The following is a 24,664-nucleotide window of genomic DNA, read 5'->3' on the forward strand; positions in this document are numbered from 1 at the left end:
TTAGTTTAGTTATGCCAGAGAGAAAGCTTCAGGAAGGTGGTAACAGCCTCTTGGACTTGCCCATCTCCTTTTTTTAAGGACCATGGGTTCAGGGCATCCCATGGGCACAGGGTCCTGGGCTGTGGAATCTGGAGATCGGTGTTGAGAGGAATGAGGCCTTTCTAGTCCTGTGATGCGTCACTAGTCATGTTTTTTGGTGACCATGAATCACAGCAGATCCTTATCTTACCAACAAGTGTGGTCCTTACAACTATTTGTTAGATTCTTGACAATGAAATAGCAAGCATATGGCATGTTTGTTAGTCTTCAGAATTATTTTGAAGGACTGAACAAGTAAGACTGAACTTGGTTTCTGGATAAATACCATGCCTTGTTTTGTTGGAGTACTTGCCACATTATGAATTTCTTGAGATACGTATTTAGTTCAAGTTGTGCTCTGTTCACTTGCCCATTTGCAAAGTGCATGCAATTATCAAGCCTTGAACAAAATGTCAAGCAATTGAAATGCATGATCTGTCAGGAAAATTAAAAATAATAGCTAACATTTACTGGTTGTGAGTCAGGCATGACTGTAAGAACTTTACTTCCAACAAAATAATATATGACTTATATTTACAAGTAATAAATATATTACTGTATCACTTAGTTCTCACAACAATCCAAGGAGATTGGTATTATTATCCCCATTTTACAGATGAGAAAGCTAAAACACCAAGGGGATCAGTAATGTGCTCAAGATCATGAAGTGAGTAAGTGATAGAATTGGGATTCTCACCAGGCATTCTAAATCAAGTCTCTATTCTTACCTGTTGTACTACACTTCATTACTTTAAAATTGCACATTATTTCACTAAATACTTGTTTGTATTATTCTAAAACTAAGCTTTAAAGTTTAGTAAAATCAATGTCAGTCATGTGACATAATGTTTCAATCTCTTAACTCAAAATAAATTTCAGTATAGACCAATAGTCTCCATTCCAGAAATGTTAACTAGGGTATTTTTATTCTAGTTAAGCACAAGATCAGATATGGGGATTTAGAAATCATGTTTTCGGAAGGAGAAGAGAAATTAATGGAAATTTGCACCAGAGGAGTTCATATGCATGTCTTAAAGGAAAATAGGAAGAAACTCTGATTTTATCAAACCTCATCCAGTCGTGTGAATCAACAGGCGGGGAGAATGGCAGAGCCATTATAAATCCTGAGAGAACAGCAGGGGTCAAGGAGAGGATCTTGGAGAATGACCCAAAAGGAGGATGACTTAGAAATGTTACACAGGCATGAGAAGAGGAAGGTAGAGTTTCAAGATGTCACAGTACTCCACATCATCAAATTTTGTAGATGTCAAGAATAGTTGTGAAAATCAAGTCATTGGGTTTGGTGGGATGCTGGGCCATGCTGGCCTTGGGGAGCAGTTTCACTGGCACGTAGGCACAGGGTCTGAGAAACCAAAAATGCAGGCAGTGAGTAGCTCAGGAGACGTCTGTCTTGCACCAGCAGATTCAAATGAAGGTTTTTCAGGACAGGGCAACTGTGTGCATGTTTTAAACGAAGTCTCTGGAGCTACTTACTGCATAGGTAAAAAATAAACATCACGATCTTGATGTATGCGAAAAATCATATTGTTTTGGATAATTCATTGATTGCATCAATTCTTTTAAATTTAACTCTTTTATGAAAAGAAGAATTGGAGGTGCTAGTTGGGTTTCCATCTGTCAGATTTTGGCTATAAAAGAAAGTCCCGTACCAATGGCATGGTAAAATATGAGACAACTCCTAGGGCTGAGGAGCAGTGGGTTGTGGGAAAGCTGGCCTTCACAATCAACCGTTCCCCTCACTTCCCCCATCACATCTTTCCTTTCATATGTATGGCTCCATCTTGGTCAACTAGCCCATTTCCCATTCCTGGTCATCCTTATTATGTACTTAAAGTAAAAGGTTTGCTAATAAAGGTTAAGTTGAGAACTCTCTCTAAGGTATTTGCATGTTTAAGAGTACCCCCCACCTCCAATCACAAGGCAAGTCCAGATGGGTCTGTGCCTAGGAGAAAGACCTGTTCTGTCACCACCTCTTCCTCATGACTTTTAATGGACCCAGAGCTTGGGTCCAAGGAGATGATCCTGGTTACTGAATGAGATTGGGATCCAAATTTTTTTTTTCCAGATGTTTCTTCAGATGTTCCACTATAATTTGTTGACTAACCTGTCAATTTCCTACAGATTTGAAATGTCACTTCTACCATGTCCTAAATTCCCAGATGTGTTTGGATCAGTTCATGAACCCACTCCTCTGTTTCACTAACCCATCTGTCAATTCATCTCCAGGCCCAGTCTTCGAATTACTGTAGTTTTACAATATGCTTTTAATATGCCATAAGACTGGATGGCTCTCATTCTTTTCCATAATCTTTCTGACTGTATTTACATGTTTATTTTTTGTACGTTTTACGATCAGCTTGACTGTTCCCATTCTTCACCACATCCCAAAAAACCCTGTTTGTACTTTGTTGTGATATGATAAAGTTCTATTTTAATTTAGAAAGAATTGGAACCTCTATAATATCAAACTTCTGTATCCATTCAGGCTTTCTTCTGAAGTATAGCAGAAACTGTTTTCATATAGCAGAAACCTGTTAGGTTTAATCGTAAATATTTTATGGGTTTTGTGGCTCTTATAAATAAGATGACTTACTTGATTACATTTTCTAACCATGTGTCAGTCATATATAGAAAAGCGTTTTGTTTTGTTTTTTGTTTTTTTTGTCTCAATGCAACTACTTTATTGAATTCACTCTTACTTTGTAGTATCTTTTCAGGCAATGATGTCATCTGCAAATAATCCTTTTTCTGGAGGTCCAGAAAAATTCCATTATGCAATAGTCACTTCCAACTGTACCCTTAAACATCCACAGACACGATGCATTTATTATTCTTTAAGTTTTTCTTATCAAACACTAACATACCTATCATCCAGATATAATAGACATTAACTTTTTGCCATATTACTGTCAGATCATTCCTTTATAAACAAAAAAGCCCTGATGTAATACTGCGGGTACATCCATAGTATCTCCACCATCATCCCATCTTCCTCTTCCTCCTCTTCCTCCCCAGAGTAACTCCTGTGCTGAGGTTGGTATCTGTCCTGCTACACTCACTAATGCATATGTATATATGTGGCTTTGGTATTTTAAAAATGTGTGCCTGTTGGGGCGCCTGGGTGGCTCAGTCGGTTAAGCGTCGACTTCAGCTCAGGTCTTGGTCTTATGGATTCGTGAGTTCAAGCCCCGCATTGGGCTCTGTGCTGACAGCTCAGAGCCTAGAGCCTGTTTTGGATTGTGTGTGTGTGGTCTCTCTCTCTGCCCCTTCCCTGCTGGTGCTCTGTCTCTCTCTGCCTCAAAAATAGATAAACAATAAAAAAAAAAAAAAAAGTGCCTGTTGTATGCGGTTGTGAAATATCCTGATTTAAAGGTAATAAATAGAGGCCTAGTATGAAAAATCCCAGCCTTTCTAGAAATTGATGGGGCAGAAAGTTAAAAGTGATCCATAATAATCTTTTTAAGAAAGCCACTATTCACAATAAGGTATGTCATCTTTTAACCCACTTCGTTAGGTTGCATATGGTAAGACCAAACACTATTTGAACTGCTTAACAAAAGAATGCCTTCCTGAGGGAAGAATAATTGAGGTATGTATTTACCACCAGATCCTGTTCTCTACTGATAGCTATCTGGTGAGAGAAAGGGAAGGGAAGAAAAAGGAAGGGAAGGGAAGAGAAAAAAAAGAAACAAAAAAAAAAAAAAAAAAAGAAAGAAAGGAAAGAATGGAATCTCAGCAGAGGTTACTAGGACTTTAAGTAGATTTCAACAGAGAGATCCGTCACTGTTTACATGGCAGAGCAACGGACTTCTATAGATGTGATTGCTGCACCTGATAGGGGTCCTGCTTGCACAAAGCAGACAGCCTTGATTAGCAGCTGGCAAACTTGGAGCACACATAAGACAATCAAAGGAAGTCTACATATAAACTTCTCCATGCAAGGAAAGGTGGTTTTTCCATTTGCCTTTTTCTGTGCAATTTAACTTCCTAATTACATGATCCAAATTGTTTCAGAGACTATGTAAACCATATGTTTGTTAAATGATAGAGACAAACATGGGGAAGTCTGATTAGCATCAACTTCCCTCAGGAAAGGGGTTTCTTACCCACCCCAGCTTAGCCTCTGTTATACTTATTGGACATGGGTGAGTAAGCAGAGGAGGGAAGTAGGTTTGTAAATAGCTGCATCTGGCTATGGATTCTCCCCTCTTCCTTCTGCTTAGGCACGTATCTTAACACAGATTTTTCCTTTTGTATTAGCATGAGAGAGAGGTGCCGACTGACATTAGGAGAATGAGTTTTATCCAATAGTTAGCAGAATCAGAGGAGAAAGTAGGATTGTTTTGAACCTTTATGAGATTGAGTGTGTGAGTGTGTGTGTGTGTGAGAGAGAACACAGATGTGTTAGCAAGAGGGAATGGCTTTTTAGTTTTTGTTTCAGTTGGTTTGAATAATAGAGGGTGAGAATAAATAATTGATTTACTGTTCAATGAAACCAAGGTTTTTAAAATAGAAACATATTAAGAGTAGTGAGGAAGTTGTAAACATTGTGTAATGAAGTTTACAGGTCTAGGTGAAGTAATACTGGATGCTTGCTATTGGATCAGTTAACAACAACAAAGAGCAAATGTGTTTCCTGTGTCCTATTTTGGATTCAAGAAATTCAAAGAGTGGGAAAAGTTCCCTGTTCAGGCCTATTCTGTGACACAAATGTGCAGATGTATAGAAATGGATACCTCGAGGTGAAGCCACATAGCTATAAAATAAAGTGGCCACAATTTATCTTCCAAACTGGACATTTGAGAGGATAACAGGCATAAACTAGGTCACATAGTCACCCCAACTCTTCATGGCATTGTAGTTGTCATTGCTCCAGAGAACAATTAAAAAACTCTTAATTTTTCTACTTTTTCTGGCTTTAATTGCCTCCAAAAGACAAAGATTCAGAGCATCATTGCAACACATTAGCGGATACTGACACAAACACTGGGGAAAATAGGAACTCAGAAAATTAAGAGGAAAAGAAAGACTTAACTAGTTAACTCATAAGAGTTTACATGGCTTTCCTGCGACCTCTTGGTCTTGAATAGGTGGAACCACTTTACTGCCGACAACTTTTTGGAACTTGAGTCCTCTTGAATGATGGGCTTATGGCATATACATTTCTTTGCCTTTTATTTCTTTGGAAAGATGAAGAATACCTATGCAGTGTCATTGGTTAGGGCACTACCTGAACACCCATATACGCAACATTAGGATGCTTGGATTTCTCTGAGAAAACAGAATTCCTTTTAACTGGAAATGGGTGTCTTTGGCTAACAGGTCATCTTGTTTAACTTGTGAGTTGGACCAAAAGAGTAACTAGAGCTACAGAGAGAGGATGGCAACAAGGAGGCCCTCGTTCTTCTCGTTCTTTCTCTTGTTTTTGATGTTGTTGAGGCTCTGCTTTTGTTCTTTTGAGGTTTGGTTTTTATCCTGGGTTCTGAGCTGTTAAATTCATGTTTAAGATCTCTAGACAACCTTATAAGCATTCCCTGCTCTGCCAAAAATTGCTTTGTTTCTTGTAAACATGGTCTTTTGAAAATACAACCTTACTTGTTTGTAAAGTGTATTATTCTGCTTTCTCCTTTGATGAAAATCATGTGAACTTTGATAAACCTTATTTTGATATGAGAAATATTTTATATGTGCTGGCTCTGGCTGTGTTGGTCTGCAGGCAGTCTCAGGAAAGCTTTGGAAATGATCCTGCCATGTGAACTTCCAGTTAATACAGATTATTACCGTAGCAACAAGTAGACTTGATCAGAAGGCAGTATTTTGCTTTTATAGATAATAACTGTGTGCTGTCTTTTGAAGAGAGAATACCAAACTAAATTTTAGAAAAGATTTTATAAATTTTCCTAAGGAGAGTTACAAGGGAGTGGTTGACTGGTAGACGTCCGCCACTGAATGAAAGAAATTCTAAGAAATCTTAAGCAAAGCGGCCTATCCTGAAATGCCTAGTGTAGTTGGGCATGAGGAGTTTCATTTTCTCATAGCTCCCCTGAGTTCACACATTTGCATTTATTATTAAATAAGGTGAATATTCAATATTGTTCCTAGAATATATTAGAATATATTGCATAGTCATCCATTTATTTAGCAGTTATTTGTTGAGCTTTCCCATGTTCAGCTGCAAGGGCACAGATGTGGAGTAGAGGGAGAGCTGTATCTAACCAGGGTTGGGATTTGCCAAAGAGATGAGCATGTATACACGTGGTGATTAAAACTACATCCCTAGAAATCCAAGCTGGGTAATCTAGTAAGCATAAAGGGTTCAAGGACAGGGGAAAGGTGGTAGAGTCAGTGGGCTAAAGAATCATTGGGGTTGAGGGGCGCCTGGGTGGCTCAGTCGGTTGAGTGTCCAATTTAGGCTCAGGTCATGATCTCATGGTTCATGAGTTTGAGCCCCGTGTTGGGCTTTGTGCTGACAGCTCAGAGCCTGGAGCCTCATTCGGTTTCTGTGTCTCCCTCTCTCTCTGCCTCTCCCCCTCTCATGCTTTGAATCTCTCTCTCTAAAAAATAAATACTCGTTAAAAACAATTAAAAAAAAAGAATCATTGGGGTTGAGGATTAGAAGAAGAGGGGAGTAGGAGAGACAGATGGTTGGAGAGGGTGTTTGACATGGGATTACAGAGACATTGCAGTTGATTTCAATGACAAGGTCTAGGGTATGACGATGGTGGGGTAGCTGAAGGACAGAAGGTAAGATGGTTGGGGAAGGGGAAGTCAAGGAACTGACAAGCCGGGGTAATGGAAGTCTCCCCTGTGTGGAAATTCAAGAAAATAGTGTTGTAGGGGGACCGTGAGCCAGCAACTAAACTCATAAGGGTAGATAACTCAACTGGGAGTCTTACCTTGACTTTGATTATGAGATAGAGCCGGACAGTATGAGCTTCAAAGCTAAGGACTTTTTGGGAGGAAGAAGTGATCACTGTCTAGCAGCAGCATGAGAAACCAGCTGATAGAAAGCCTTATGGGGAGGCCATGTTTTCTAGGGAGAGCCAAGCTTCTGTTAAGGCAAGAAGGTAAAGGGAGGGTTCAAGGCAGAGCTGAGGATTTATAAGATTTTGCTGGATTCCCTATATGAGGTCCATTTCTGGAGGACACAGAAGGGGTTCAGGAACAAGCTGAGGAGCTCAGGGAGATAGAGCCAGATTAGGTGTGTTCACAGTGCTTTGGGGATGAGATTCCAGGGGAATGGAGAATACCGGGATCATGGCCATAAGCAAGGATAGAGAAATCAGTCCTGGTGGTTTCTGAAGCAGATGGTGAGGCTGTGTGTGTTAGAAGGATGGCTTAGGCAGATCTCCAAGGCTCTTCTTCCCTCCTGTGCCTGGTGGTTTGGAGGCTGGGACTGAGCTGTTGTTATCCAGAGCATGGGTAGGTTTGGGGCTCCCTCTTTATTCTGCGGACAGAGGGAAGACTAGGGAAGTGTGCCTGTTCGAGCATTACCACTATGCATGTGTGTCTCACTTGTAATACATTATCAAGTTCCAGGATAATGTAAAATGAAAGCTAGAGTTTAGCATTATTTGTTTTGTTTTTAAATATTTATTTTTTGGAGTGCACAAGTCACGGAGGGGCAGAGAGAGGGGGACAGAGGATCTGAAGCGGGCTCTGCACTGACAGGCCAACAGTAGAAAGCCTGAAATGGGCTCGAACTCAGAAACTGCAAGATCATGACCTGAGCCCATGTCCAACACTCAACTCACTGAGCCACCCAGGTGCCCCTAGCATTATTTAAAAAAAAAAAACAACACTTTTTTTTAATGTTTGTTTATTTTTTTGAAAGAGCACAAGCTGGGTAGGCGCAGATAGAGAGGGAGACACAGAATCTGAAGCAGGCTCCAGGCTCTGAGCTGTCAGCACAGAGCCCGATGCAGGGCTCAAACTCACATACCACAAGATCATGACCTGAGCTGAAGTTGGATGCTTAACCGACTGAGCCACCCAGGTGCCCCTTCCCCAGCATTATTTTTAATATTGCTTTCAAACCTGAGATACAATTTATACATTGCAGAAAAATAGTAATTAACAGGCTTAATTCGGGAGGATTATATTGATTCATAATCAGTATATATAATTCAGATTCTAGTTCATTAAAAAAAATTTTTTTAACGTTTATTTATTATTGAGAGACAGACACAGAGCATGAGCAGGGGAGGGCTAGAGAGAGGGGGAGACACAGAATCTGAAGCAGGCTCCAGGCTCTGAGCTGTCAGCACAGAGCCTGATGTGGGGCTCGAACTCACAAACTGAGATCATGACCTGAGCCAAAGTCGGTTGCCTAACCAACTGAGCCACCCAAGCGCCCCTCTAGTTCATATTTTAAAATAAATCATTTTCAGGATGCCTGGGTGGCTCAGTCGGTTAAGCGTCTGACTTCGGCTCACATCATAATCTCATGGTTCGTGAGTTCAAGCGCCGCATCGGGCTCTGTGCTGAGAGCTCAGAGCCTGGAGCCTGCTTCAGATTCTGTGTTTCCCTCTCTCTCTGCCCCTCCCTCACACGTGCTCTGTCTCTGTCTCAAAAATAATCATTAAAAAAAGTTTTAAATAAATCATTCTCCTCCTATCCTTCCTTCCTCCCCATCACCTTCTCCCTGAATGTGACTTGAAAATGGACAGTGTCACAGTCTTATCCATTGAATTGTTGACATGTTCTTTTCCCTTTTCCTTCTAGTGAAGAAAGTTACAACGTCAATGATTATTCCTTAAGAGATCAGCTATTGGTGGAATCTTGTGACAATGAAGAGCTTAATTCTTCTCCAGGGAAGAACAGTTCTACAATGCTTTATTCAAGACAGAGCTCTGCCAGCCACCTCTTTACTCTGACAGTCCTGAGTAACCATGCGAGTGAGAAAGTGGAAATGCTGCTAGGGGCTGAGACACAGTAAGTATGGACAGGGATGGTTTCAGAATTATCTGGTGTCATTCTTCCCTAATTAATTACCCTTGGTCTGAGACTCTCTAAAAAACTGGTGAACAATAGCTACTATGTATTTTTTTGCTGAGTACCTATTATGCCCAACCACTCGGTCTAGGTGCTTCATGGAGAATCTCATCTTTTCCTTGTGATCCTCTCAACATCTCGAGAGATGGGTGTTATTATTTTCATCTTCATGAATCCTGATGGATGCATTGTGCTTTAGGTGGTGTGCTTTTATATTTAGAAAGTGGTTTAAAAATCACTTTATTTTAATCATTGATAAAGATATGATCCATGAGCCATGGGTAGTTGACACCTGGTAGTTTCCATGTAGGCTGTAAGTTTTCCCAGATAAAGGAGTTAAGGCCATTTTGCAGTCACCTGCCTTCAGCTAGACAGCAAAAAGCCTGATGATTTCTATCAAAAGAGATACTCGGTTTGGGGAAATATGAATGAATCCACTTTCCTATCAGAGTTGATGCCGAGGCTAGAGAGTCCCGCTGTGTGTGTCTGCTGGCGTACTAGTGGTCATGGTGCAGTCCGTCCTCACACTGGATGGATGAAGGCAAGCGAGCTTAATTTTCAAGTCTACCCCCATGGTTTGGTCCATTTAGAGACAGTTGACCAGTTTATTTGTTTGGAAGCTGGAGACCTCCTCTTGAAACAGTCATCACAGGCCGGTATTATGTTGGGTGGAACAGTAGAGGAAAGGGGAAGTTCTCTCACTCTTTATCCTCAGGGATCATCCTACGCATACCTCCCACCCAAATCTGCCAAGGTTCCCAGGTGGTGTAATTAAAATGGATCAGCAGCTGGTGAATAACAACCCTGAGACTGTAGCAAAATCTTAATGAAAGTAAACCCAGAGAGGTGTCCCTACTTCTTAAGAGTATTTTAACAGTGTTTCTGGGTCATTAAAGAGAGACATCAGAAGAAGATTACAATTATAAAGCATCCATATAAAACGTTTTCAATGATCATTTCATATCTTTTTGGCACTAGAAGTAACTTTTCAAAGGCTAAAGAAAACCAAGAGGGATAGGTTGATGTAAACTCCATTTGAGATTTGAAAATTTGCCAAAATAGAGTATTCCAAATGAACTTGAGAGTTAGCAGAGGGAGTAAGAAAAGGAGCTTCATCCTATGTTTGTTTATGAAACAAAGAAATGCCTTTTCTTAAGGTCCCGGAGCTCTTCCATGAAATTGCCGAAGGAGCCTGCAGCATTCCAGGCACGTTCCTGTATTTGCTCCTCTGGGTGGGTGCTACTGCTGGTCTGTGCAGATGACCAGCATGAGACACGTAAGACCAGGGCTCAGGAAGGCATTTCTTCAACTCTGGAAGTGATTAAACCTCTTGTCCAGTGAAGACAGACCCAACCTTCCTCTGGGGAAGCCTCTCTTTAAAAGAGAATTTAGTATGTCTAAGCTTTGGATCTTATATGATTTTAAGGGTGAAAAGTCTTTAAAGGCTTTGGAGATGAGTGCTTATCCAGAGATTTTAGAGAATTCTCAAACAGATTTTCAGTTGTCAGTTTTAGTTAGTAATGGTGAAAGTGTTGCTGGTTTTGCTTTGTGTTTTCCTTTCCTCTGTGTTTCTAAGGATTGTTTGTTCTCTTTCTTTTTCTTTTTTCGGATTGTTTGTTCTATATTCAGGTCTTGCCAACGTATCAGCAGAGCTTTTCCTGACTGTCTCTTTCATAATTTATGTAACCTCCACCACTTGTTTCTGAGATTATTCCAGCAAAGTAGGAAGTAAACCGACACGTCCAGTTCTTTTTATACCAAGGCTAGATCCTTTTCTGGGACATTCTGTAGCATTTGTTTACCTTCTTGCCTTTTGATCTTGCCATGGACTGAATGGTATATTCATTTCCTCAATCAGAAATGTTCTCCAGAATATTGAGTTATGTCACCCATAAATGATATGAGCCATGGGTCTGACTCCTATGTGTAGAACATTCCAGACAGGCAGAGGTCTCCTTGGGTACAGGAGTGACTCCCTCATTCTCCTCCCCTCCACCACCAACTTAGGTATCAGTTGAAAAGTAAATAAACAAACATCTTTAAGCATACAAGGCATAAAATAGCATTTATATTGAAAGAAAATGTTACAGCCAGGACGTACTTTCCTTAAAAAAAAAAAAAAAAAAAACCAAAAAAAAAACCCCCAGAAAACAATTCACTGTTTAAAAGTCCAGCAAATTATTATATGCCATGTTGGAAAAAGTGCAGGTCAGCCCTGGGCCGAACTGGTTTTGAGCAATCAGAGTTTTGGTCTACGTAGAGTATTTTCTTTGCTTCTAAGATTTGCAAAATTTATAGGTGACTATATGTTTTTGAAGTTTCTTCTCTTGTATGTTATGTGTGATTAAGGTGGCCTATTAGCAAACTGGTTGAGAAAACCAGGTTTTCACCACCGTTTTGGCCTTTTAATATCTGTAGTACTTTATACTAGTTACTAATGTCCTTTGTCTACTTATTCTTTGGTTTGAAAAAGGAGGTGGTTCATACCTAAATATTTACCTTCTTTGAAAAACTGCTGTCAACAGAGATCATGTGGGGATATACAGAATGTAAAATCAGCAGGAGGGGTGCAGCTGTTTGACACAACAGTTCAGTCATTATAACGGTGAAATTGTAGAACAGATCAATAACTTTGATTACATAAAGAATGTAGAAAAGCTTCCCAAAAGGAAATGGGGTAAACACTGAGCATCTGGGATGTGCCAAATGGAGCCAGCCATAGAACATGAGGAAGGGTCCCATAGGGGTTTCTAGAGAAGGATAAAACTGAGCTGAAGTAAAGTGACCATACATCTTGGTTTCTTCAGGATCAGTATAATGTCTGTTCTGGCACAACTAACAATAGCACCCACTTTGACTCTCAAAGGTGTCTTGTTTAGGTAGTAAAATATGTGGTGGCCCTAATTACTGGTTGGTACTCCACCTCCCTCATTTTTTCTCCCATATGTAAAATGAGACAAAGGTGATATGATTTGCCTGAGGTCATATAGGAAGTGAGTTGTTGCCAAAGCTGGGACTAGACCCTGACCCTCCTGAATCTAGTGTTCTTTCTGGTAACAAATTTGAATCTTCCTACTGAGATGCCACCAGTCAGACTAGTCCACCCCTACCTTGCCATTTGGCCCTTTTTCCCTGGAAGGGAAACTCCAGGAAGCCACTTGCTACTTCAGTTTTTTTTTTTTTTTTAATGTTTATTTTTGAGACACAGAAAGACAGAGCATGAACAGGGGAAGGTCAGAGATAGAGGGAGACACAGAATCCGAAGCAGGCTCCAGGCTCCGAGCTGTCAGCACAGAGCCCGACGCGGGGCTTGAACTCACGAGCCATGAGATCATGACCTGAGCCCAAGTCAGATGCTTAACTGACTGAGCCACCCAGGCGCCCCACCACTTGCTATTAAATGTGAGAAATTATTAAAACGTGAATTGTATTCTTAGGTCCATAGACTAAAAGGAAAAACATTTGCAGAAACTCAGATGGTAAATTTAGGGCATCATATTGTTTCAATTCTATAATAAAAAACAGAATAGATGGTGCAGGAAGACTTCTCTGAGGTGACATTTGAACTGAACCCTGAGTGACAAGGGGGAGTCAGCCTGTGGGAAAATGCAGGGCCAGAATGTTCTAGGCAAAGGAAACAACAAATGCAAAACTTCTAGAGAAACGAGTTTGATGTTGTCAAACTTGGCTTGAACATCGTGAAAATGGCTAGATCAGAATAAACCAAGGAGAGAGTGGGTGGTCAAGAGGCCAACAGAGGCCAGATCATTTCAGAGCAGAGCTATTCCAGTATGGCCCGTGGGCCATCAGTCCTCAAACCATAACCTCCTGTGCGTGAGGGAAGGAATTAAGAACTTAGAGCATTTCGACATTTCTGCATCATCAAAGCATGTGATTATTTTAACAGTTAATTCATTTTTGTTGTATTTCTAAGAACACTTGGTTCACAGTGGATGGGATAGGAAGTTGAGGTGGGGGGTGAGGACTGGTTCTTCACCACACGTATTTTGAGAAGCAAGCGTGTAGAGCCTTTTAAGTCATGGCAGGAAGTTCTCCGGAAGATTGGAATGGGGGCAGAAGAGAGCAAATAGGGTCCTGTTGCAGTAAAGGGGAGTCCTGGCAGTGGCTTGGGCTGTGGTCTGAGAGGGGAGATAGAAACACGATTATTTCGGAGGCAGAGAATAGGATGAATTTACGGATTGGATGAGTTGGGGTGGCTGTGAGAGACGAATTGATGATGTTTTGGATTTTAGGTTTGAGCAGCTAGTACCATGTTAAGTTGTTCCTTAAGGGTCTTCAATATGACTTCTTCCTCTGCGTCCCTGTTAAGGCTGTTCCATCGAAAGATGAGTAGTGGCTTCCTAGTTACCCCATTCAACAGTCTTCCTTTCTTTACCTCCAGTGTCATTTCATTTTGTTGACTGTTCAGCTCACCCTGACTCCCTTTTTGAGATTTTTTTCTTCACTTGTTATCTGTACTCTCTTAGCTTTCCTTCCATTTCTAACCATCCTTATTCGCTCTCCCATCAGAAATGCAGCCTACCTGAGCCAGTCAGCTACCCACTGCTTTCCCTAAACACACATTTCCGTAAGTGGTAAAGTGGTACCATTGGCACCATTTCGAGTTGATCCAATCTGGAGACTGGTGTCATTTGTGATGCTTCCAGGTCTGAACAAACCTGTCATCTGCCAGTTCTTCCTGTGCAAAAGTCCACTGCATCTTTCCACATTCCCGAGGACAACCTGTGTATCGCTTCTCTTTTGAGACACCCTGTAGTGTCCTAATGATTCTCCTTCTCTCCAGTTTTGCGTGGTTTTATTACTAATCCCTACACTCAACTCCAGCTTTGTCTTTTGTCTCACTTTTGTCCGTGGCCAGTTCCCAATACATATTTTTGGGACTGATCCATAATTTAGTTAGCTTTTCTAGAAGGCAAGATAGAATAAATAGTAACCATGTGTAGGGAAGTATCGCTTCCCTGTCAGTCTTTATTCACTGTCCTTTCTGTGCTGCTGAGGCAAGTGTTCTCTATGTTCCGCTTGTTTTTCAAAGATTGCTATAAAGGATGTGGTTAAAATTTTCTTGATGTACATCTAACCCATGTAGATGGTGTTATCTCTGTCTGCCGTTCAAAATCTTAAGTCACATTGTTAATGAGACCGTCGTCTGTGAAAAGTACAAAAGCTTATCTTTTATAAAAGGACAAAGGATGAATATTTTACCGCTGTCATTCTTCTCCCTCTGGGCCTTTCTAGAGGAATGTGGGAGCCGGAGAGCCCCCATTGTCTGCCTTCATTAAGAGGAAGCACACACAGCTGCAGCTGGCACAGACCAGAGGCTGCAGCAAGTGGCGTCCTTGGCTTCCTGGGTTTACAGTGGAATGTGAATGGCATTTGGGCTCCGTGTATGCAGCCGTGAGACATCAGGACATGCTCAGCGACAAACGCACAATTTCTTTACCCATTGTGTTGAGCTGTAGGATATAATCACCTTAAACCATAATCAAAGATCCTTCTCAAAATTTCTCCCTCACTGAAAGAAGTAGAAGCCTTGTGAATGTGGCTGGTCCTGTCAGCCATCCAGGCGACCAATTCCTGGGCCTCCTCATAAAGGCGCATTGTTTGCCAGGGAGTCTGCGGCCTTCCTGCTTCTGTTAATGATTTAATTAACAACAGGAAGTAAGTGGAATAAAATTGTACATAGTATGTCTGACATGCTCTTGTGCTTCATCCTCTAAAAAAAAAAATAATCCACAATAGATGGTAATTTATGTGCAAAAATGTATTTATCATAGGTTGTAGTATTTTTCCCCTCGTTGAATCTGGAATCCACATCCAGGAATGATCTCTTACACTGCATAGTGCCCCTCAAAGCACTTGATCTTTTGTGATCGTCATCACCAGCCCCACTTCAACAGGAGCACAGGTGATGACATGGGTCTCATATCATCGAGGAAACAGATAATTCAAGAAATAATTGGCTTAATTATATAACATGTCACAAAATCTGAATTTTAGAACCCTCTTAGTGGGCTAAGGGAATTGCTTTGCTTGGGTTAGATTTTTTAAATTAGGTAAGTTGTGAACATGTGTCCAGCTTTGTAAGATTTTGATGCACAGCACTCATGATGACATTTTTTTACCCTGTGGGTTTTCTTTCATGGATCAGAACTCATCTGGTTGAACTGAGTGTGTGAGGGAACGAACAAAAACAACCATCCTCACAAACCTGCTCTTTACAAAGGCTTGAAGGACTTTCCCCCAAAGGCCGTGGGTGTAGGAGTTTCAAAAGGAACCCCAGGTAAATTTGTAGGCTGTGACAAGAAACACAAAAGGTATCTGGCCAGCTGCCACCGTAAGAGGGACACAGAGAAGGTTCAACAGCCCCTGTCTGTTCTGCAGCCCTGCCTCTTTGTTTCAAAGCCTACTCTCCCATTTTTCTCAGTACGTATCTGTCTTTTCTAGCAGATGCCTGGCATTCAATGAGAAATCCAGCTTTGTAACTTAGACCTTTATGCAATTAAGTTTAAGCCTACTGTGCTTAATTGTATGAGAGGCAGGCCATGATGCTACCACATCTGACTCCTGAGTAGGGAACTGCAGGTGCTTAATTTTATGCTGTGCATGAAGAACACGGGTCTTAGGAAAGGACTCTACTTGCAGATATTTATGTGGAACGTCTCTTCTCAGTCTTCTTTCTCTCCCTGGGTGCCATGTGTTTTAAGCAGAATGTTCTGCCACAGCCCACTGCATACTGTGCTGGATTTTGTGTTTGTTTGCTTCCCTCTCTGCTCCTTCACACTGAAGGCTGTGGAGAGCAAGAGACCCTGTTTTACTCACTTTGCAACCCCATCCTAGCACAGGGCTCATGCAAAGGCAGGAGGCGCTCAGTGGATGTTGGTCTAAGGGAGCAGCGTTCGGGTGTCTTGGACGTTGATGTGCCCAGGTCCACATGAGTGGCGTTACTTATTCTCTCACTTTATTTGGGCAAAGGGAAAAGTCTGCGAACGGGGTGTGGGGTGGACTGTGGATTCATGTTGATTGTTTCATATTGTCCCTGGAGAAGATAGCTGTCTGCAAGTGAGCCCTGGGCTTGATATCTCAGTTTAATAATGGGTAGGTCTGTGCCCTGGCTTTTCTTGTTCTCAGAATTCCCTCTTATATTGAGGGAGTCTCCTCCCTGCTTTAGGGAGGCAGTGCTTTCTGCTTCATAGTGGGAAGCAGCTCCTTGGCAGGGCTCTGGGAGGCCGCGGGGAAAGTTGTGCGGTTTTGACGGCATGTAAGAGGGGGTGGGACTGGCTTCATTGAAGCCATGTCAAGAAGTGGCTCCTTTCAGTGAGGGCAACAAGGAGTGTCTTGTTCTGTCCTCTCGAGTCTCTGTGAGAGGCCGCCGTGTCTAAGGGATGCCATTAGCATCCAGGCAGCGTGCCACACGAGTGAAAGGTTTCATCTGGATTTCTGGAAACTGTCTGCAGGGTCAGGCCTGTCACTGAAACTGGCCACTCGGTGCCAGAGGCGGGCTGTGCCTGGGAGTCTAACTGAAGGGCCGCAGACAGGAGTCAGGGCCGTGTGAAGACACACGGTAAGGCAAGGAGGAGGCTGACTTGTTTGGGAATGGCACGTGGATCATTTTAGATGTCTCTTGGTGAACAATTTTCCATCTGTACAGTATTATTTAGTTTTCAGTTACCTTTGTACTTTGGAAATTTCCAGTTGAGCCCGAGTAAAAAATAGATCTTATATCTGACAGAGATGATATCAAGGATTTAAGTGTTGGCTTAAGATTATTTTAAAGAAGGCTGTGCTTTATTAAACTACTTGTTCCTTATAAAACCACCCAGAGGCCCTTTGTGTCCTATACTATTTTTGTTTTGTTTTTTAAAGCAAGCTGTATCATCAGTTTCTACACAAATTGTGCAATTACCTGATGCATCAGCTTGATTAGGGCTCAGCCTCATTTTCTTAACTAAGTCTGTCTTTCAGCACATCGCAGTTTCCACCCTTCCTGACTTCCCTCATTACTTTGAGAGCACCTGATAGGGAGCATCACCTTCTAGATCCCAGGCTGCCTTTTCTTTTTAATTTTTTATTTTATTTTTGAGAGAGAGACACAGAATCCAAAGCAGGCTCCAGGCTCCGAGCTGTCAGCATAGAGCCTGACGTGGGGCTCAAACTCACGAGCTGTCAGATCATGACCTGAGCTGAAGTCGGATGCTCAACTGACTGAGCCACCCAGGCACCCCTACCTGGCTTATTTTCTGACTCCATCACTTAGCTGTGTCACTGTGAGCAAATGCTTATTAACACTCCAGCTTTGTCTTCTGGAGGGTGTGGGGGGAAGAATGGTAATATTTAATTTCAGTATTGTCATAAAGATTAAATTAGATGGTACTCACCAAATACAAAAAAGTAGCACAGCTGGCACATAAGTGCTCTAATAACTATTTAGAACAAGACCCAATGCCTTACCTCCTGAAGTTTATGGCCAAGAGAAACAGACAAGCCACTAAATGGGGGTCAGTATGTGATGAGTGGTCATGATCATCCGGTTAACAGATCTTTATAGGCCTTGGTTATGTTCTGGAGATAACGGCAGTGAACTGAAAGGGCAAGATGCCTGCCTTTGTGAGGCTTCCAGCTGGCCAGCAACGGGATAGGGCTGAGCAGAGGAGTGCATGGGAGCAGAATTGGCAAACTGGATGGGGATGGAGGTGTGGGCTCCTGCATCAGAGGAGGCCAGCTGGAGGAGGTGAGGCTTGTGTTTGCAAGATTGAGTGGGCATGCTGAAGAATTCCATTATAAAGTACACGACAGGTAAAATGAGTCTCTGGTGGTGGTTCCCTTTGTGGGAGGTTATTGATGGGAAAGGGACACAAGGTGTTGGGTGCACCTACATAAGCAATCACAGATCTGTATACACTTAAGATTAGTGCATTGTTTTATGGATGTTCTTCATTAATGATGAGTATGAGGGGTGGAAACAGAGGTTCTACTTGAGAGTGGGAACGGGCAGGAAAGGGTGTGGAACAGCGTGGCATGCCCCAGGCTCACAAGCAGTCTGTGTGGAAGGATGCTTGAGGGGCGGAGAAGATGGGGCAAGGGTGACAACCATCTTTAGGTACAGGCTGTTACAGGAGAAAAAAATGTATTTCAAGTACGGGCATAAAGGTGCCCCTTCTTAAGACAGTGGAGTGCCTTATAAAAACTGACGACTTGTATCACTTGCCTTGGGACCTCCACACAGCCTTCTTTCTCATCCTTTAAATGGGCTTTTGGAGGATTACATGAAGTAATGGATGTCACATGCTTGTGTCTGCTATGTAGTATGGGTTAGTTACTAAGTGCCTCAAAGATTTTAAAGTGTGTGTGTGAGCCTTATTTATTTAATTGCAATCTTGATACTGGACCTTCGGAGGATAACTGAATTATGGAATAATGCTTATCTGAAACTTCTGATCCTTTAAATAATTGTTTTGTTTCATGTAATGATGGCTTTATATAAAAAGTCCCAGTTCGTTTTTTCCCCTCAACATTTTTTGGCTGTATTCATTAAGCCATTTTAAGCATTTGTGAACAGTCTAAAAACGTTCAAAGAATTTTTATTTCAATAAGGCTCATGTTTGGCAGTATTAGCTGTATAAAGAACTACACAACTTTAAATAGGTCAAGTTTCTCATCTTTGTGAAATGGTTTGAGTGGGGGGAAAGAAGAGAGTGTAGAGAAACTGATTTACTAGGAGTTTTTTTTAAATGAAATTCACTTTTTTGAAATGTTAAAATATCAGATTGAATATACTAAATATCTTTATGTGATTATGTGATAGTGTAATCAGCTCTTTATTAAATAGTGGTGTCATATGTAAGAGATGAATCACTGGGTTCGACACCTGTAGCCAAAACCACTCTGTATGTTAGCTAACTTGAATTTAAATTTAAAAAAATGTTGAGGGGCAACTGGATGGCTCAGTCGGTTTAGCGTCCGACATCGGCTCAGGTCATGATCTTGTGGTTCCTGAGTTTGAGCCCCCACATCGGGCTCTGTGCTGACAGCTCAGAGTCTGGACCCTGCTTCGGATTCTGTGTGTCTCTCTCTCTACATCTCCTTCTGCTCATGCTCTGTGTCTTTCTCTCACAAAAAATAAACATTAAAAAAATTTAAAAATGTTAAACTTAAATTCTGTTTAATCAATGATTAGTCAAATTCATTCAGAATCTTTTAACAGTGTTGACTAATTTTCAGCCTAGATTCCCCAGGTTATCCTTTTTAAATAACTCATACACCACCATAACTCACTGGGGAGTCTCTCCCTGTTTTCTGGGAATGGCTTTGCATTCTGTGTCCAGACACGTTGAATCTCTCAGTTGGATATGCTCTGTGTGTTTTAGGAGCGAGCGAGCCCGCTGGATCACTGCCCTGGGACACAGTAGCGGGAAGCAACCTCTGGACCGAACCTGTAAGTACCTGGAGGGCAGCCTGGTCTGGAATGTGGAGGGTCTATGCCCCCTGCTGGACGCTGGGTTATTAGTGCTTAATGGCCACAATACCCACGCTGTAAGTTTCCTCCAAGCTTTCCTTCCTGTGGCCCTACGTCAGAACTGTGTGATCCCTGCCTTGGAGGTCGGGGGTCTGAATTCAAATCCAAGGTGCAGTTCTTTGTTGCATAAACGTGGCCAATTGTTGCACAGCCTTCCTGAGCCTGTGCATCTGCAAGTCAGGGGTATCCCTATATACAATGCAGGGATATTGTCAGGATTAAGTTAAGTAACTTACATTGAAAGCTCTGCTTGTACTGTAAACCTCTTCGATTTTCAGCAGTTGTTAGTGGGCAGGAGTTGCACGTTTAAGCCTTCTCCATACTGACAGTCTGAATCGAAGTGGAATGTATTTTTTAATCTTAAAGAAAATTATGTTACCATTCCTTTTGACCTTATTTATTAAAGTGATAACATTAAGAAAATACATTTCCTTCTTCTAGGGAAGTAGAAACTGATGCAGTAAATAAAGGGTCGTGTCATGTGCTTAGTAGCACCTTGACTTTGATTTTATGTTTTTCTGGATGTTTGTAGCTGGAAGGTCAAAACGAAAGAACTAGGGCAGCCAGAGTGGTTAGCTTGGAGCACTCAGAGATCATAGCTTTAAGCTTAGAGCCAAAGCTAAAGCGATTGGTTTAAAAGTTGCCTAAAATCAAGTTTTATATTTAAAAAAAATTAAGAACTCATGTCAGTATCAAGTCACTGAAGTTACAATTGTTATGAGCCAGCATGTTGGGAGAACTCGAAATATTGTTTGACTTTCAGTTGGAGCTCCTTTTATTTCTGACCTTATTTGGCAGCTTTCCTGTGCTGGTGAACTAGGGAAAAACCCCTGGGTGGGAGCCGGGAGAATGGGGGTACTGCAGATTTTATCACTAGTTGCATGGCCTTGGCACATCACCTAATCTGTCTGGCCTCAGTTTCCCCAATGCACAATGGCTGTTGTCTGCTTTATTATGTGACATGACTAATGGCTCCTTATCAAGGTTATTTTTGAGGGGATGCATGCATCATAAAAGGCTTCTCTTGATCCTGAGCTTCTTTTTTTTTTTTTTTTTTTTTTTTCCAACGTTTTTTTTAAATTTATTTTTGGGACAGAGAGAGACAGAGCATGAACGGGGGAGGGGCAGAGAGAGAGGGAGACACAGAATCGGAAACAGGCTCCAGGCTCCGAGCCATCAGCCCAGAGCCTGACGCGGGGCTCGAACTCACAGACCGCGAGATCGTGACCTGGCTGAAGTCGGACGCTTAACCGACTGCGCCACCCAGGCGCCCCCTGAGCTTCTAAAGTTCTAAAGCTCTTAGCCAAGTAAGACTGTTCGAGGAACAGAGTTTCTGCTTGATAGAAACTTGTTTCTGTCAAGCTGGCCTTGAATTGCACAGAAAGATTGAATAAATATACTGTATTGATTTGTACCTGTTCTGCTACTGGGAGCTTAGTATGTCCCCTTTAACCCCGCAGCACTGACCCAGGTAGAAATCGTTAGATCCTTCACTGCCAAACAGCCAGACGAACTCTCCCTACAGGTGGCGGATGTGGTTCTCATCTATCAACGTATCAGCGATGGTAAGTGGGGGTTCTTAGGGATACTCCTGGTGCAGCATTCAGGGTGCCATAGAACCAAAGAGTCTCATTACATTATTAATGCTCATATTTCATATCCCTTTGGTTTGTTTGCTCATTTGCTCCTGCCTTTCCTGTAGCTACATCATTGCTTTTGTTTCTGAATAGGAATGCAGTCACATGGTGTATTATTCAAAAGGAACCATGTTTCCCTTCCTTCCTACTCCCCCAGTGACTTCTCATTTTGAGGTTCTTCCTTCCTCACTTAAGGAAAAAAAAAATCCTTTTCCTGCTGCCCCTACCTATGCACAGCATCCCCTTCTCCAGCCCAGCCCAAGCTCCCAGGCTCTTTTCAACCTTCTCCCTTCAGGGTTCCTGATTGTGTGCCACCTCGGGTATGTCATTCATTCCTCCTTTAGGCCCTTCCCTATGCTGCACTTTCTCCTCACCTTCCATCACGTCATGCACAAGCTGGGGTACATCCTCCTCAGAGCCAGGCAGGGTCCAGATTCATCCAGACACTCATTGCTTCATGAAGACTCTGTTCCTGTTTGCAGGCTGGTATGAGGGGGAACGACTGCGAGACGGAGAGAGAGGCTGGTTTCCTATGGAATGTGCCAAGGAGATAACCTGTCAGGCTACAATTGACAAGAACATGGAGAGAATGGGACGCTTGCTAGGACTGGAAACCAATGTGTAGCCTCTCGACGGCCTTCCGTTACCATGAGATTTGCACTACATCACAGCGGGCTGCTTGGTTCTGGGCCGGCTTTGTTGTGAATTTTAACACAGCCTGTTTAATTAAAAGAATGAAAACACTTGCCTTTAAGCTTGCCAGGTGGTTATGCTCTCTCATGAGAACAGCTACCAGTTAGTTCGCAAGGTTCGGTGTGTGCACAGTCATCCACTTGCAAACTTCCTTAGGTCCGCAGATAGCTGAGCAGTCCACTTCAGGGACCAGGCCACCTCTCAGCTCCTCCTAGGTTCACCATTTTCTGGCATTAAAAATGTATATTAGATGCTGTACCCTGGTATTCTCATTCCTCACTTTGCCAAGGATGTTTCTGTCCCTCTTTTGACATTTCCTTTACATGGTTTTCCCAGTATTAGCAAGAGTTGTTTTTAAAGAATGCCCAGTTTTGTAAATATGTTTTCTGCCTCTTGTATTTTAGATGATTCTAATGCTATGAGGATTTCATAAGGAGCTGGTAGAGCTCAAAAGATGAGCTATTGAGTTTTTCTAAAATTCTTCCCAGGAAAGGGAAATTAACACTTGAATTTTTGCCACCTCTTTTCTCCTTAGGAGAGAAGCTTACTTAGGAGATTTTCTTTTTAGATTCACCTCACCCCATACTGGTATAGCCTGATAAAACTCGAGCTACTCTAATAAGATAGGATTTAGATGGTTCACATAAGTGACAAAATCCTGAATGTAGGACAGGGGTCGTACTTTTTAAAAAAATATTCCCAAATGAGCTGATAAACTGACATGAGGCTGCTTTGCCTTTAATAATTTTTTGCCTTTTATAATTTAATATTTTTGACTGTTCCTACTCCTGTTCCAAACAGGCAATTGGCTGAAATACAGTCTCAAGGAAGGTAAAATTTAGGCCTCACCAAGGTATCAAGATGCCAGCCTGGTACCTAATTGAAGCATAACAGTTTGGTCTTAATGGGAATCCGTTTCATATGTCCTAAGGGTCTTGTTTGCTGGATCTGGAGGATCTCTTAACTGTGGGTGTCTGCAGAACTTCATTTCTTCCATTGGTGCAAGGAGAGAGAAAAATCATTTTAATAGTACATTTCATAAGGAGTGACGGTTTGGAAGATGGGAGAGAGGGGAAAGTAACTTTTACCGGCAGCTATGTTCCTCTCTACTCCATTTTTCTTCCACAAAGGGACAAAAACCTGGCAAAGGGTACATTATTCGAGGACTCAGATCTGTGTGTGACATGTCCCATCTACTGCCTGCTAACCAGGTACCCAGATCATGAGTGAAGTGAGTAAAGCAGAAGCACAGTGTGGTTGCTCAGTATGCTTGGCTCACACGGGGCCTTCTGGTCCCTTGTTTGCTCTCCTTTACTTATGCATACAGTGCTGGATGTAAAAGACATGCCAGGCCCGGAGTTCCTGGAGGTCGGGGCCACTCAGTGAATTGATGGCAAGAGATGTCTCCAGGTTGGTAAACAAGGCATTGGTCTCCTCTTTCATGTCACAGACCCTTTAGAGGAGAGGTTAAAAAGGTTGTAATCTAATTTCATGTGATGTTTGCATTTAGGAAGGAAAGTAAATTCATTGCTTGCAAAGGGGGGATCATTTCGTATTAGTTTCGCTAATATCCATTTGAAGCTAAAAAGCAACACTAGGAATCCTGTGAATTAATTTATAAGTAGAGATGTTAAACAGTCTTGGAAACATGTGCATTTTATAAATCAAAGCCTTATTTAGCAAGCAGTTAATACTGTTATTGGATAAAGTGTTACATAGCAGGTACTTAACATTATTCACAATGTTTAATTTCAACAGTGAATTGTAATTTTTACATGACACAGTACTGTTTTCAAACCTAGTTCCGTTTCTATGAATAGCTTCTTGGAATTGTACAAGGACTTCAGTGACCTGTGGAGAACAAAAATACTCATTTTTGTCTCGGTGAATTGATACTGCTTGTATACTTTTGGTGAAATAAGTGAATTTATAAAGATTTTGTATATACTTGTTCTTTAGTACTTGTGTGATTTAATTCACTATAGAATGCAGTAAGTATATAATTTGCTGAATTTTGGGTCAAATCAGAGGTCTATTCAGAAGGGATCTATAGCTAACGTTCGAGGCCACTGATCTTTCCTTGTTGGGTACATGGTGGCATCAACTGCCCCAGAAGGCTGGGGCATAAAGAGCTGGGGGCCATGATTTCTTCTCAGTTTCCACAAAACTACACAACTGAACAGCCTATCTTAAGAAGTCTGTGGTTCCCCGTTACATCCTACTCATTTTGGCCACCTAGTAGCCAAACCTCTGTGCTTGTGAAATTTCACCACTTTGTGAATCTTGGTGGAAGGCGAAGACTGACTCCTGTATTTTCTTTTACTGCATGACAGATTACGACAAACTTTATGCCTTAAGCCACACCCATTTATTATCTCACGGTTGTGTAGTAAGAAGGCCAATATGGCAATATGGCATGGTAGGTTCTCTGCTTAGTCTCAGTCTCACTAGGCTGACATCAAAGTGTTGGCTGGCTGCTTTCTCAGCCAGGGCTTGGTATCTTTCATGCTCATACCTGTGGTTGGCAGAATTCGGTTCCTTGTAGTTGTAGGACCAAGAACCCTGCTTTTTTGCTGGCTGCCAGGGGTGGGGGTTGCTCACAGCTTCTTGGACCTGTTCCTTCATCTTCAAGGCAGCCGTGGCATGTTTAATCTTTTTCACATTTGCAATCTGACTCCATCTTACGCTACCAGCTGGAGAAAACTCT

General features: G+C 41.9%; 1 protein-coding gene across 3 annotated transcripts in view; it reads left to right on the forward strand.

Annotated features, from left to right (window-relative positions):
- The window catches only part of ARHGEF26 (Rho guanine nucleotide exchange factor 26), a 129,537-nt gene extending 105,622 nt beyond the window's left edge, over nucleotides 1-23,915 (forward strand). For all 3 annotated transcript variants that reach the window (XM_058730274.1, XM_058730276.1, XM_058730275.1), the window contains 4 exons: nucleotides 8,824-9,033; nucleotides 19,479-19,546; nucleotides 21,088-21,192; nucleotides 21,747-23,915. In XM_058730274.1, coding sequence (XP_058586257.1) covers nucleotides 8,824-9,033; nucleotides 19,479-19,546; nucleotides 21,088-21,192; nucleotides 21,747-21,889 — 526 coding nt within the window. In that variant the 3' untranslated portion in view covers nucleotides 21,890-23,915. The remainder of the gene's footprint in view (nucleotides 1-8,823; nucleotides 9,034-19,478; nucleotides 19,547-21,087; nucleotides 21,193-21,746) is intronic.
- Nucleotides 23,916-24,664: the final 749 nt, after the last annotated feature.

Source organism: Neofelis nebulosa, chromosome 5 (assembly GCF_028018385.1).
Source record: "Neofelis nebulosa isolate mNeoNeb1 chromosome 5, mNeoNeb1.pri, whole genome shotgun sequence".
Taxonomy (NCBI): Eukaryota; Metazoa; Chordata; class Mammalia; order Carnivora; family Felidae; genus Neofelis; species Neofelis nebulosa.